This window comes from Platichthys flesus, chromosome 7 (genome assembly GCF_949316205.1).
Source record: "Platichthys flesus chromosome 7, fPlaFle2.1, whole genome shotgun sequence".
NCBI lineage: Eukaryota > Metazoa > Chordata > Actinopteri > Pleuronectiformes > Pleuronectidae > Platichthys > Platichthys flesus.
Window position 1 is genome coordinate 25284933 of NC_084951.1, and position 14403 is coordinate 25299335.

Genomic DNA, 14403 nt, shown 5'->3' on the forward strand with positions numbered 1-14403 from the left:
GTAGATGTAGCCAAGCGGATGACTCGAGGTGACTTGTGTCTGTTCACCGGCTCCTCGGCCATCTCGCCGTTATTTTTCTCTCGCTGTGACACATTCTTGTTTTGAAGTTGGCCTTCAGAGTCGGGGCCGCGGAGTGACCTCATCCTCCCGCTCCCGATGATTCACTAATGATATTTCATTAATGGCTTGTCCAAATAGGGAGAGGTGACATTACATCGAGCAGGTTATCTGAGCTTTCTGGAAGGGTTCACTACAAAGTCGAGTCGTGCCCGGAAACCGGACACGTTTTTCAACAAGCACCTCTGCCATATGCCCCCCCCACCCCCCCACCCCCCTCGGGCTCTTCTCTTCTCTGCTCTGACTCTCTCTCCGTCCTAACACGTGTATTCTCTGTTTTTCCCATTAGACAGACACATAAATATTGGTGCGGGCTTTATGTTATGATATCTTTATCGTGTGTGTACACGTAGGAGATGGAAACGTAAACACTCCCTTTTATCAAACCCTGGAAGTAGCACTGGCCGGCCAGTCGAGTAGATTTCGGGCTTTTATTTGACAACAGTGATTTGTTATTGTGGAGTCGAGCTCGGCCGCGATGAGAGCACTTTCGTACAGAACCCAGATTTGGGGGCTTCCTCTCATTTGCCCAATTTTCTTCCTGTGTCTTGACTCACTTCTCTCTGATCTCCTCCCAACAACACACCCCACCCTCTTCCCTCTGTTTACCTTTCCTACGAGAAATCTCTTAAAGCGAACTTCTCTTTTTTCCCTCTACGACATGGCTGCTTTGGTCTCTATTACTGTGAGAGTGTTTCATGTGCTCGCCGTTGTCCCCCTGGTTCGCTCGTGCTTGTGTAAACACAGCCACCGGCTCCAGTCTTGGTGTCTACGTTATGTTTTTACAGCTTTACCAAGAAAGGTGTGTTAATGGGTGTGCAGCTGGCTGGGTGGCTGGTTCGGTGTCCGCTGATGAAGAGCGATGTCAAATTGACTTGTGTGTTGTGTTTCAGATGACAAGCCCGTCCAGGAGGAGGACTGGGTGGCGTGCCAGCACCCTGAGTGTCCCGAGCGCCGCAGGGCCACTAAGGTAAGAACCTGAGGGCCGGTCTGTGCAGGGACCGATTAGTCTTTGTGTTCTGTGTTTTTAAATCATATATTTTCTTAATATCAAACATTTAAAACCTCACTTTAAGGCATGTGCTCAAGTCCCCTGGTTGTTTAAAAAAAGGGACAAACCCCTGAGTAGCTGTAGGAGTTATGATCGTTGTCCTGAACCATGTGACGCTGCTCTAAGGATGATAAACTCCACAGAAAGACGAGGTTGGCGAGGATGAGACATGAGAGAACATTTTGTGTCCCACTTCCTCTCACCGACCAGCGTTGGTTTGGTTTAACCGAGATGACGAAGCCCCTCTGAAGTTACCAAAACAGCCATTTTCAAACACCGTGAGGTTTCTCCATCTTTAACGAGTACTTACTTTAAACCAAACTTTCCCGAACTCGAGCCGAGTTGTTTTTGTGCCTAAACTCCACCAAACTTTGACCTTGTGATGCTTTTAGAACAGCACAGCAGACTTGTTGTGTAACACTTTGTCCCTAGTAGCTCAAACTCAACTCTCACCCGCAAGGACTTCTTAAAAAACTCATTTAATCAGGGAACTGAGAATGGAACGTCTTTTAATAGAAGGCGTTTGACTGTGGCTTCATTTCCACTTGGTGTCCACACTACTCTGGAGTTTTCAAACACCAGATGCTCTGGCCCGGTTCTAGTTTGAAAACGGCTGTGTAGTTTGATGGAGGGGTATAAATGGAGGTTGTTTGGATTCCTGATTGGTTCACGACTCGACTACCAGCGGTGAAGGCAAATCGCTCTAATTCGCAATAAATTCACCATTGTAGTATTTCTGTGAGTAAGCAACAAACCATAGAGAAGACCATCTGCTTCGTGATTATACTTTCACACACTCGCCCATTATACCTAAACATGTGGTATGTGTTTTCAGGCGTGTTAGTAGGGAGGGGGATTGTGTGTAAGTTTTAATAATAGTCTGGATGTCGTCTCTGTCGCTGAATCTCCTCCTAAGCTTCTGACCTGTGTTGCATTACAGCACAGGGCCGCTGAGGCGGCGCGGCGATGCCGGGGCTCGTAGGTGTTAAGAGGGTGTCCAGTGTCTGGACTCTGTGTCGGGCCACCAGACTGTGAGATGAGTTATTACTTTGAAGCCGCTGGTTTCTGCCCAGAAGGCCGAGGGAGCCCGACAGAGTGTCTGGGCCGGAGGTTGTTTTGGTTCGTCGGCTCGGCTCGGCCACTGGAGCCACCGGGCATTAGATGGACTTATCCCTTTGAACCGAGATGTTGCCCCCCCCCCCCCCCGCTGTCTCCTCTGTGGAAACAATGGAAAAGTGAAGAAGAGGCAGAGGAAAGATGGTGAATTCAGACGGCACGCAGAGAGAGAGGGAGATGGTTATATATAGATTTGTTCTCCATGGCAACTGAGAATAATAAAGTGAGGGAGGAGGAGAGAGCCAAAGAGCTTAACCTGAAACTCGCCCTCCTCCCTCTCTCCCTGCTCCTCACTTTATTGACTCTTTTCTTGAAAGTGTTTGACCCCCCCCCGGCATCACACACTCCCTCCTCTTAAAGATTTGTCTGTTAATGAGAAAAAGAGGCGAGTTTATGTGCCGTGTTTTAAAAAGTGTTTATTTGTGTTTATATGACGTGCTGTGGTACAGGCGCGGGGGGGGGGGGGGGGTGCAAAGCAGCTCCACCTGTCTCCTCGGCCGGGGGTCAGGGTTGATGTTGTTATGGAAGGGGATTAGGGACCAACTCGTATCCCAGTGTGGACTGGGATTCGACGGACAAAGGACCAGAGGATCCCTGACCTTCTCACTGGTAAACTATTGAATCAAACAACGATTACACTTGGAACCTCTCAGCGAATAAACTCCATGAATAAACAACATTTGCGTGACTAAACATAATTATCCCAGTGTAATCGCAGCTCTTTTAATCTCAAGTCTCGATCACCGGCGGGTCCCCGACTTTTTCCATGAGCCTCTTTGTGGCTGAACCTGAAACATGCAACAGGAAAAACTTCAGTGACGAAGTTCTGAAGTGTTTTCTATCTGCAAAAACAACTGGAGGTCGGAATCCTGTGTGAGCTGAGGGACGTGGTAACGAGCGAAGTCCTTTCACTCACGCAACAGGTTGTTGTTTGTTCCCTTGTTGTCGCCGCAGCTTTAAACATTTAATGGCGAGTCAGTGAAAGGGAAGGTCGTGTTTTCAAGGTCAAACTTTAGACACGGTGTCTCAACCTGTGTTTTATATGTGTAATGAGTCCAGTTCACTGGGAGACTCATTCACTCCACATGATTCAATGTTATAAGATTTAATATTTAGTGAAGCAGAATCTGTGCAATGAAAACCTTTGTCAGTGTCAATGACTCCTTCTGGGTTCTGGTAAACGAGCAGGACATCCTGAAGTGTCACAAGTCTCAATATTTCTGGTAATTTTAGCTCGTTATGGAACAAAGTTTGAAAAGTGAGATGGTGAGTCATGTTAGTTTTGGCTCTTCCCCGGTTGTAAAGTGTAATCTGATTTATTGTGTAGTGCAATCGTTTCTGACAGCGTGTTTCTCGTTGGCTCATGCTCAGTAGTTATGAAGTTGAAGCCTTTGACCAGCTTTAAACAGCAGGGGGCGATGTATGGGTCGTCCCTAACCCACAGGCCTCACTCTCTCACTCTCTCACCCTCTCACTCTCTCACTCTCACTCTGCTTTTGTTTGACAAGTGCGACGCACTTTTCCAGGAAGGAAAGGAACATAAATACATCCCCGGACTTTCGCCCACTCAGACGCATCAAAGAAGGAATTTTTACTCAGAAAAAGAAAGAAAACAGCATAAAAACTTTAATATTTCGTTTTAGGAGTTTTTCCTCTGAATAGTCTCTTTGATTTCCCGGCGGCTTTGGCAACGGGACACAGAACAGACACGAGCCCAGGCAGGCGCAGAGAGAGCGAGAGAGAGAGAGAGAGAGAGAGAATCGAAGGCCTGGACCTGCTCCTCATCTAAACCCTTTATTCCCACACAGCCGTCGGCCTCCTGCCTCCTTATATCAGCTCCCGACTGCAGCAGCGTTTACTGAAACCCGCACCAGGTGTCGCCCTCTGAGCTGCAGCGCTGTCACCGCGTTGCACAACCTCACTCGATGGCTTCCAGTAGGCTTTGCAGACGCAACTGGGCTCACTGGTGAACTGGGGACACTTTGCCGGTGGGATTTGAACGTAAGCCTGTAGGTGTCCGACTGGAAAACGATGTTCAATCCAGGGTTAGTTCTTGGCTGAGTTGGTCGGGATAGATGTCTGATTAGCATTCGGCGGCTAGTCTGAGCTTGCCCCCCCCGCCCCCCCCCCCCCCCCGGTTCCTCGACTCCTACGTAGAACATCCTATTCTATCGCTTCCCCCCACGCAGCCTCTTCCCTTCTGTCCCCGTCTCCTTCATCTCCCTCCCTGCGTCTCTCGGCTCCAGCGAGACAGGACCAGACAAGACGCTTGGTAAAGGTGTGGGTCGCGGTGGCAACAGGCCTCTCCCAGTCCCAAACAGCTGGAGGCGCTGGGATATGAGAGAGAGAGAGAGAGAGTAAGAGAGGGTAGAGAGTCGGGGTTTGACAGAAACAGAAAGGATGGGACTCCGACTCTCGGGATGTCTCCTGTAGTGAGAGCGTTTCCATCCAAATGCTTTCATGCACATTTTTAATTTGTGCATTAAGAATCCGGAGCGTGAGTGCGTTAACTCTAAACTTGCCGTAAAGATGTGAAAAGGATGAAAACGCCCAGGCTGAGCCGGAGATGCTGGTGTGCGATGGAAACTGCTCATAAATCCTCACGCACGTGGAGACTGTGACTTATTGTCATCACTGAGATCCTGGAACTGGCCTGTGTGTCATCCACTCTCATTGATCTTTCTCTTCTTTGTGTTTTCCTTTGGCGTTCATCCTCTCTTTTGTCCCCACTCGGTCACATGTCATGACTCAGCCTTTGCTGATGTTTTGGAGGAATTAATATCAGATCAGTCTGTTAGTCAGACGCGCACTGACGCAGCCCCGCGATCCGACTCGCACGGAATCACCTCATTACCAGAGTTTGAATCATCCCACCTTTCAGCTTCGGTCGATTTGTGTATCGATCGCTCTGAGCTGACGAGGAGCTGCTGAGTAAACACTGGTATTTTGGCCGGATGCCTGTTTCCTGTCGGGTAGAAGATGGAGGTGGTAGTTCATCCTTCAGCCAGTGTGAGGTGGCAGCACTTTGTTGTTATGGACTAAGTGTGTCAACCAGCCCCTCCTCCTCGATTGTGTTTGTGTAACAATGTACGACAACGTCACAAAGACATTCAAAAATTGAATGACAGTACCTCACGCTGGAAGATACCAAAAAGTTGAGTTTATACTAGACGGGCTACTTCTGCGTTTCTCTTTATTAAAATGTTCTGTTTATACATTTGACTCGTTTCATGCTTTTACCCCAGAGTCTTTGTTTCATTGCCAACTTGCTCTTATTGATCTTACTCCTTATTTCATGTCCTTGGTTTTATTGTAAAGCACTTTGAGCAGCTGTATAAAAAGGTTCTGTATCAATAGAGATTATTATTATAACGTCAAATCACAACGAGAGCTTAGACAGAAACCAGACTGTTTCCACTAGAGCCCGAACAATATGAAAATTAAAGGGCGAATGCAGATATTAAGAAGTAAAACATTTCTGATACCAGCTCACATATTTAAAAAAGAAAGCACAAAGAATCCCAAGTAAAAGCGAAATATATCTTCTGTCCACCAGTTTGTGTATTTCCCTCGTTAGCCTGACTGACTGGTGTCTACAGAGTCTTTAAACTGGTTTCCTGGCAGAAGGTTTACATTGAGCAGTAATGTAAACCCACTAATGGAGGTGGAGGTCTGTGAGGACGTGAGGGGAAAAGTGACCTCATCGCTTTCCAACAAGAAGCTGACTGTCGACACACTCCGGTGTTAATGTGTTTGTTAAGGGAAGGGTGTGCGTGTCTGTGTGCGTGTGTGTGCGTTTCTTTTGATGTCCCTGTTTCACATTCACAGACAAACACATTCACACCTAGACTAGACTTTGTTGAGTTTTTCCAGCCAATGTGAGACTACAGATGGGCGTGTTCGAAAACACCACAGACGACAAACCTAAAAAAATTTATAACAATATTAATATCAACTCGGAAAAAAGTTGAGATTGAGAGTTTTGGGTGAAAAGGGCTGAAGCTGAAATCAATGGTTTTATATGTCACGTCCTGGTTTGTTCATATTCAAAATGATTTTAAGTTTTCTTAAATAATCATTTGATGTCACATATTTGTTTCTTTGTGGATTTACCCCACTTTCCTCTTCCCTTGCTTCGTTGTGTGAGAGGAGTCACACTGTGAAAACCATGAAGTCATAAATTCAGATTTGTTTTTTAATCTAAGAAATGGAAACATGCCAGTGTGTTGTAATCTGATTACACCCGTGTTGCTGAAATGCAGTTTAGAAATCCTGGGAAACCGTCCTCACCCTCTTTGTGATCACCTCATTGTTTGTGATGTAGTAATCGTGATGAGGAACCTGTCACCACCCTTTTAATGAGACGGCTGGTAAATTATTTTACCACATAGAGAAAAAACGAGACTCATCATCGGTGTTGCCTCAGAAGGAGCCTTCGTCCCTGATTCTACATGTTGAAGACTTTTTCAGATTCGCTGCATGTAACACAACACGGCAGCTTGTGAAAGATCAGTTCCTGCGTTCAGCCACTGCAGCGGACATGTTTCTCCAGTGCCCCCCCCCCCCCAGCAGGCTACGACAGGCTCGGAGCTCCCTCTTCTGCAGACACAAGTCTAAATCTGCTGCAAACCAATCAACTGCCTTCCCTCCGCCCCTGCTGTACTTTTCCAGTCCCGCGAGGAGGAGAGAAGCCGAGGAGTCTGAGACCGTTACTCACTTCCCTTCCTCTTCGTGGATATGGATCTTTTTCCCGTGGAAGTTTATCTCGATTCTGATCAAATGAGCGTTGTTGCGTCTTGCACCATCTTACAAAGACAAAACAAAAATCACTGTTGCACAAACGATTCACTACTAACGCACCAACGCCCGTTAGTTCAATCGATGTCGTAACGTTGTGACTTAAAAAGTGCAGCATCAGCGTCTAGACGTCTAAAGTGAAGAAGGAATTAGCTTGATCGCCCGGGTGTCGTGTTTCCATCGATGCTGATCAGAGCCGGTTTAAGAGTTTGATGATTCTATCTATTCCCATTGCAGACACAAGCCAGATGTTGGTTTGTTGACCGGTGGAAAGAAGCTTAATGGTCCCAACGTTGAATCGTCCTGGAGGCGACTTTCTCTCTCAGTCCCTCACAGCGTTCGCTCCTCGTGGGAGCTGTAGTGTTTCTCTATAATAATATAGAGTCTTACTTAAATAGGTTGTGATTTGTCACCATACAAATAAAACAGAATAGAATTGATTGGATTACACACACTCCTCGAAATATGCCAGATTTCTAACTTCTGAAAAATCTGTCAAAAAGTTATATTAACTTAACTTAAAAGTTATAAAACTTCCCGGATCCTTTCCTCTTTGTCAGAATCAGTACCAAAGATTAATGAGTTATTTTTTTTTATTCTTCTACCGAGTTCCGTGAACATCACTTCTGTAGTTTGGTGCAAACTCCTGCTGACAAACAAACACTCCAACAAACCAGTTGATAAATAAACTCTATAAATCCTTAGAGGTGGTGAACAGGGTCCAGTGTGTAGGACTTAAAGGGATTTATCCGCATTAATAATAATGGAATCTATTCATCGATTATGTATTTATCATTATTAAACTCTCTGGTACCTCTTATGCTTTGTTGTGAGACTCGCTTCACAATTTGAAGATCCCCACTGACCCTGATGTAATGACATCAGGGTCAGTGGAAAGACAATCCGCCCGACAGTCGTCCAGCAATAACAAAAACAAACAATCCGTCCATAGAAAGTCTTGTCAGGGAAGTACAAACACTGGTAAGTGGGGGGGTACCAGTGCCCTCCCCCCCCTCCCCTCCAGGAGCATCGTAGTCAGGAAGCAGCATCTCGGCAGACGGTGGGAATAACAGGAAGAGGGTACCTGACCGACGCTCCAATGGGAACGGCCTCACACGGGTCCCCCACCCCCAGTACACTCAGGGTTCAGAGACTTAAGAGGCGGCCCCCGGTGAGGAGATGGGCTGAGAAAACAACCCCCACTGAAATCCCTCTGCATGCGAGCAGGCTCCTCGCGGCAGACCTCACCTAATTGTTGGTTTCAGAAAATGTAAACAGCGGCTGGTGCTTAATGAAACGCCCTGAGAGCGGCGGGCGGAGAGAGAGAGGCGATAATAAGCTCAGAGAAGGGCTCCAGTTCAAAATGAGTCATCACGGCTGTGGAAGCTCGCTCGCTCTCTAGATGACTCCAAACTGAAACCAGCCACGCAACTGGAACTTCCAGCGGCATCGTTGGTAAAATATTGATTTCCCTTTTCTCACAGAGACTTGCTTCCTTCTCATCTTCAAACCCGATGTTTCCCTTTTGTGTCCCCCCCCCCCCCCCCTTGAAGACTTGAAAGAATTGGGCGGCTTATGGTCGTCGAGGGGTTAATGCCAAGGTCAGGAATCAAGAGAGGGTCACTCGTGTTCAGATCCCAACACAATGGCTGCACCACTGGGGTCGAATCCTTCGGGGTAATTGCATCACTGCTGACACACAGTGCCCCTAAATCAGGCTGACAGCGGGGGGGGGGGGGGGGGGGGGGCATGGATTCAACAGAGCGCCTTGTTTTGAAGACACAGGACGAGAAGAGGAGGGGTTTGAGCACCAAGGCCCACCCCCCCCCTCTTCTGACTCTTATTACAAACATGTGGCCCCCCCGAAACTGTTTTGGTGAACTGGCTAATTGAAGGGGATTCAAACACAGGTTTCATCTTGGATTAACCCCAATGACAAAAGAACAGAGCGTGTCGGGCTCTGAGTGTTTGTGGTCACATGCAGCAGAGTGCAACCGGGCGTTTAGGGTGGGAATCATTGAGGATCCTACACCACACACACACACACACACACACACACACACACACACACACACACACACTGCCTCACTGATTTAAGATAAATCAAACATAAAATGGGATGAAAGATCATTTTAAGACTTCACTCTGTCAATCAACTGTTTGTTTTTGACTCCTCACCATCGATGGAATTTACTTCAGAGTACAAAATGATTCTATTTTTGTAACTTCGGCGACTGGGGGGGGGGCTCTTCCCAGGCTGGGAAGAGCCCCCCCCCCCCCCCCTCCAAATCACCCAAAACTCTGTCATGTGTTAGAAACGTCTCTAAAGTCCCCCCCACTCACTCCTGGACTTCCTGCTGTGCGCTCACATCGGGACGTTCTGCAGAGTTGTCACCGGGGGGGCGTGACCCATCCGACCTTCCTCGTTTCATTTGACCTCCTCTTCCTTCGAGGTCAGAGTTCAAGTGAAGTGCAAAGTCAAGCAGGGCCTTTCTTTTTTGGAGGGGGGGGGGGACAAACGTAAAGAAGAGCGACTCTGAGGTAAGAGCGCAGTCATCCCGTCACAAATGGAAAACTTTGCTAATTCCCAGTAGAGCTCAGTTTCAGTGGGAGTTTACATGAGTCAGCCGGGATGTGTGTGAGCTTGCGGGGGTGATTGAGCCCAGCAGAGAGGCGGGGTTGAGGATTCTCTCTCTCTCTTTTGTGTGTGTGTGTGTGTTTCTTCCTCGTAGTAAACACAGTGAGCCTCTCAGCTTCGGTCACGTTCTCTCAATCCCAGCGTCTGTCACATTAGCTCCTCCAGAGTTCCCCCCCCCCCCTGAGGCTCGGGACTACTTTACAAACTTGACACACACACACAGAAACACACACACGCTCATTTGAAGAAGTCTGATTTCACACCGGGACTAAAACCTTCACCACCTGCCGCCTGTTGGACCTTTGAGCTATTGATCGGGTTCTAGTGCTCAAACTCACCGTGGCGGCCGTTCCAGGGGAGCCGAGTTTTCCTATGGTGAGTAGATCATGTCCAGATGGGAGCTGGAGAGTTTGATGAGGATTTTGTATTATTGATGAATTGATAGGAGACGTCATTCGATGTGTTCTTTAATTCAACAGATGGGTTCGAAACCCTAAAGGTATTAAATTGATTTGACGATGTAAATATCAAATGATTGATTACTAATGAATCGATTTTCCTTCATGACTGGGCTCCTCCGCTGAAGAGGTTGTGTTTTAAAGTTTCTTGGTCCATGAAGCTTTGCTGAATGATGTGGTCTGTGTCAGGGAAAGAACACAGATGTCTGGTGACAGCGTTTTGTGACGTTTCCCTGAGAATAATTCATGAATCTTGTTGAAAAAGAGAAACAGACGCACTTAGACGAATGAGATATGATTGTGTACCGTGTGGTTTCGGCTCGGTTGTGTTGAAGCGGACTGTCGGGCTCTCGTTGTGTGTCTTTTTGTGTAGAGAAACGTCCACATCTGTGCAGACCAACACTTAGCGTCTGCGTTTCCTCCTGCGTCTGCATATTTCACATCTGCTTCTCATATCAACAGACCCGCGTACCCACTGGCACCCACCGGGCTTCTCTCCTTTCCGTGTTACTCACTCCAAATTGTTAGCGGTTTACAAATAATCAATTTCCATGTCATATCGTTTTTTTACCCCTCGGTGGAGGTTTTTCGAAACTGAGCGTCTGAAACACCCGGTTTCTGTTTTTTTCCTCTCACTTCCTCCTTTTTTGGTCTTGCTCACCGCCTTCCTGTCTGTCTCTCCTTCTCCTGCCCGGGAGCTATGGTTAGGAAAGGCTGGTTGCGTCACAGTCCGGCCAATGTTGCCGGAGTCAGCAGTCGGCACACTTGACAGAGCAGAGAGAGGAAGGGGGAGAGAGAGCGACCAGCTGCCGGTGAGTGGAGCGTTTTCCTCCTCCGATCGCCCTGAAGCCGGATTCAGTGTCGACCCTGGACGTGTTTAGATCTTCAGGTGTTGAGAGGACAGGGACCTGATTTATGTCCTTGAAGACGCGGCTCCAGCGTGTTGTGTGTTTGTTTCCCTCCCTGTGACGACACTGTGACAGCGGCGTGTGTCATCTGGGTAGCTGTGTAAATATTTGCAGGGAGTTGAGGGTCAGTTGCATTTTCCCCTGAAGTAGAATTAAGAACTATGGAAGTTAAGCTTTTTTCTTTATAGTTTTTAACTTAAAACTTTAAATAACTGTCCCACGTTCAATTCCTGGGTTCGGCTGAAAAGAGGCGTCTGATCCACTTGTTGTTGAGTTGAGGGAAATGAGGCGGTGATATTTTTCTTGGGCAAACTTCGCTGCATGTTGAAACAAACCTTGCACAGGAATGCAAAGTCTGCTTCACCAAAAACGAGTTAACAGGGTTTCCTGTGAGCTTGTTTGTTCCTGAGTGAGTCTCTGACTTTGTGGTGTGTGTGTGTGTGTGTGTGCGTGCGTTTGTGTGTGTTTGTGTGTGCACGTGCGTTCAGATGGACCTTTGTGCCGTGTCTGATTTCATCTGTAGATTGTTTGTGTGTGGGGCTCTGCTGGAAGGGAGAGCGGCCGGGGAACGAGATAACAGGGACGAGTCAGAGGTTGTAAATGGATGCACCATCACGGCAACACGTCCACTGGAGAGTTGATGCTTATCTGGAGCAAATTTCATATTTATTCCCACCAGAGGAAATGAAAATGTTGCTGCAGTCGTGTGGAGGGCGGGTTTGATCAGGACACGTCGGGTTACACAGGGACCATGGGCCTCAGTGTGAAGTGAAATGTAAATAGAAGTTGTAGCGAGCAATTAAAAGAGGCAAACGCTGTCGGAAGTGTTCCAGAGCGGCTGAAATGATCCAGAGCGGCTGAAATGATCCAGAGCGGCTGAATATGAGAGTTTCTCCTGCCAGTCACTGGACGATGTTTGAGTGAACCCATGTGAGGACACAGCAGGAGATTCTCCGGAGGATTCACCGGGAGCGAGTGAACACTGAACAGATAGAAAACAGAAAAACAAAACAATAGGAATGCAAATATCTCAGAATGAAGAAGACGTCAACAAATATGTCGACTTGGAAAGACACACAGATCCGAGAGCTTCTGTTGATTTGCTGTAAACAAGAACATGTGATCCCAGCAGCAGGATATATATGATCTGCCTCCAGTTTCCGGATCTAAAGGAACCTGGAGCGTATTGTCTGAAATGACAACATGGAAACATCAACTGACTCATAAAAAGAGAAATAAATTAAAGTTTACAATAAGGTATGAAATCTGGGAAAACCCGCTGCTCTCCACCTTGTGTGTCACTGTGCAGACGTTGTGAAATGTACCGTGTTTGTGTACAGTTGTGTGTCTGATATCCTCGTTCCTTCCAACACAAGCCAATGAGTCACACAACCTGACCTTTTCTCTGAGCCTCAGACACCGGAGGTTCTGTCTTTTTATTTTTAGGACAGTGATTCCAGTTTATCACAACTTGGATTTTTATTTTCAGAGTTTTGGCCGCCGCGTCTGGAGAAACGTTTGGATGATGAAATCATTTGGAAAAGAGAATGAAAGCAAATTGTGTCATTGTTTCCTGAAGACTCAGTTTACAGTCCAGCAGCGAAACCTCAGGTTCATCTAACAAATTATTACTAAGATCAGGTTCAGTTTTATTATTTAAAGTTATTTAGATAAACTGAATTAACAGTTTGTTTGCTGAACCTGTCCCCAGCAGTCTCCAGTCATACCTAGCTCTGCAACCGGAACAATCTGGATATATATCTTTATATATAGATAAAGAAAAAGGTGAGGCCGATATGAGTGAATATTAGGGCTGATATATATATTTGGTAAAGATTCCTAAGATGTTGTTATCAAACCTTGGAGAAAGAAATGCAATTAAGGTTCGTTATTAAACTTTGAACTTTAGTACAATGAACTATCAATTAAAAAGAAACACAAATGCATCTAAATAAATAGAACTTGAATAAAGGAAATAAACATGAACACAATGTTTTCTGCATCGTAAACATCTTTGTAAACGTCTTGATAATATCTGAAAACAAAAGCACTGATACCGACAGGTTGTTGGTTGGTCGGTTGTGTGTCTGTGGTTGTGTGTAGTACATTATGTCGTACAGGGATAATTACATAGCGCTGTGTTCATTGTTTTATTATCCGTCTCTGGATGTGATGACTTCATGTGAATCATTCTCCTCGTTCTATATTCGATGTCTGATCCTCGTTCCCTGTGCAGGATTTATCAGCGTGGGTCCTTTTTAATGAACACACTTATCAACATGTGTTTGGGCTGCACACACACACACACACACACACACACACACACACACACACACACACACACACACACACACACACACACACACACACACTCTTCTCTCCTCGTGGGATGAAACGCAGCAAGTGCCTCTGTTTGAGTGGATCCACATGTGAGTGAGGCGCTGCAGCAGGATGAGGGAGAGTCTGTTAATGGGGAGCAGACGTGCAGACAGGCCGGCCGTCGTGTTGCATAAGGCTGCAGGGAGAGATCCAGGCCCTGGCTCCTCCGGCTCCTCGGCCCGGCCAGAGGACAGATGGCGGCAGAAGAAAGCGAGTGAGCAGAGGCGCCCCCCCCCCCCCCCCCCCCCGGTCCACCCCTCAGCAGATGGATGTTTTATTTATCAGGCTCCCACTTTGATCTCCCACAGCTCTTACCGGCCGCTGGTTTTCAATCCCACCTACCGAGCTAATTGCAACTCTGTGTAATGTTTAGGAGAGCAGGCTCCTCTCCGGCACGTGGGTTCGAGTTCCCTATGGGCTCACGTGCTCCGCTCTCCCACCGGGACGAATCAAATCGTCTCTCCGGAAATGGGAAGTGAAAAAGTAACATGCAGCAGAGTTTGACCTCCATCGCTCGCTGTCAGCTCGACTTGATGAAACACACGCTCGCCCTGCAGACATGTCACTTCTCAAACCTTTCCCCCCCGACGACCCATTAAAGCCTAACACAGCAGCTGATGTAATGAGGACATGAAAGTCCTGACGTCTTCCTGTGGGACAGTGAGCGGCTGCAGACTCACAGCCCGAGGACGCAGGGTTTTGTTTGTTTGTGATGTGAATTGAATCTGGGAAACTTTAAAGCTTGGGATACAGTTCAGTGATAAACGTTTCAGTTATAGCTGTGGCTTTCGTGCGCTCATTCAAAATGATTTATTGGTAAAATACTAAGTGGCTTTTTTAACAAGTCAATTTAGATTATTATTCTACAACTGTTCAAATAACTGATCATTTAAGTTTAGGTGGAAAAAAGTTAATATTTTGTGCCTGAATGATTATTTG

The 14403-nt window shown here is 46.9% G+C and overlaps 1 protein-coding gene across 8 annotated transcripts in view; it reads left to right on the plus strand.

Annotated features, from left to right (window-relative positions):
• Nucleotides 1-14403, plus strand: part of plekhg5b (pleckstrin homology domain containing, family G (with RhoGef domain) member 5b) — a 60580-nt gene that overhangs the window by 14815 nt on the left and 31362 nt on the right. For 4 of the 8 annotated variants that reach the window (XM_062391843.1, XM_062391844.1, XM_062391841.1 and 1 more), the window contains exon 2: nt 1011-1087. In XM_062391843.1, the coding sequence (XP_062247827.1) occupies nt 1011-1087 (77 nt within the window). Of the gene's footprint in view, nt 1-1010; nt 1088-9820; nt 10095-10780; nt 10990-14403 lie in introns of those variants that run through there. The other 4 variants (XM_062391838.1, XM_062391839.1, XM_062391845.1 and 1 more) reach the window with 3 other exon arrangements.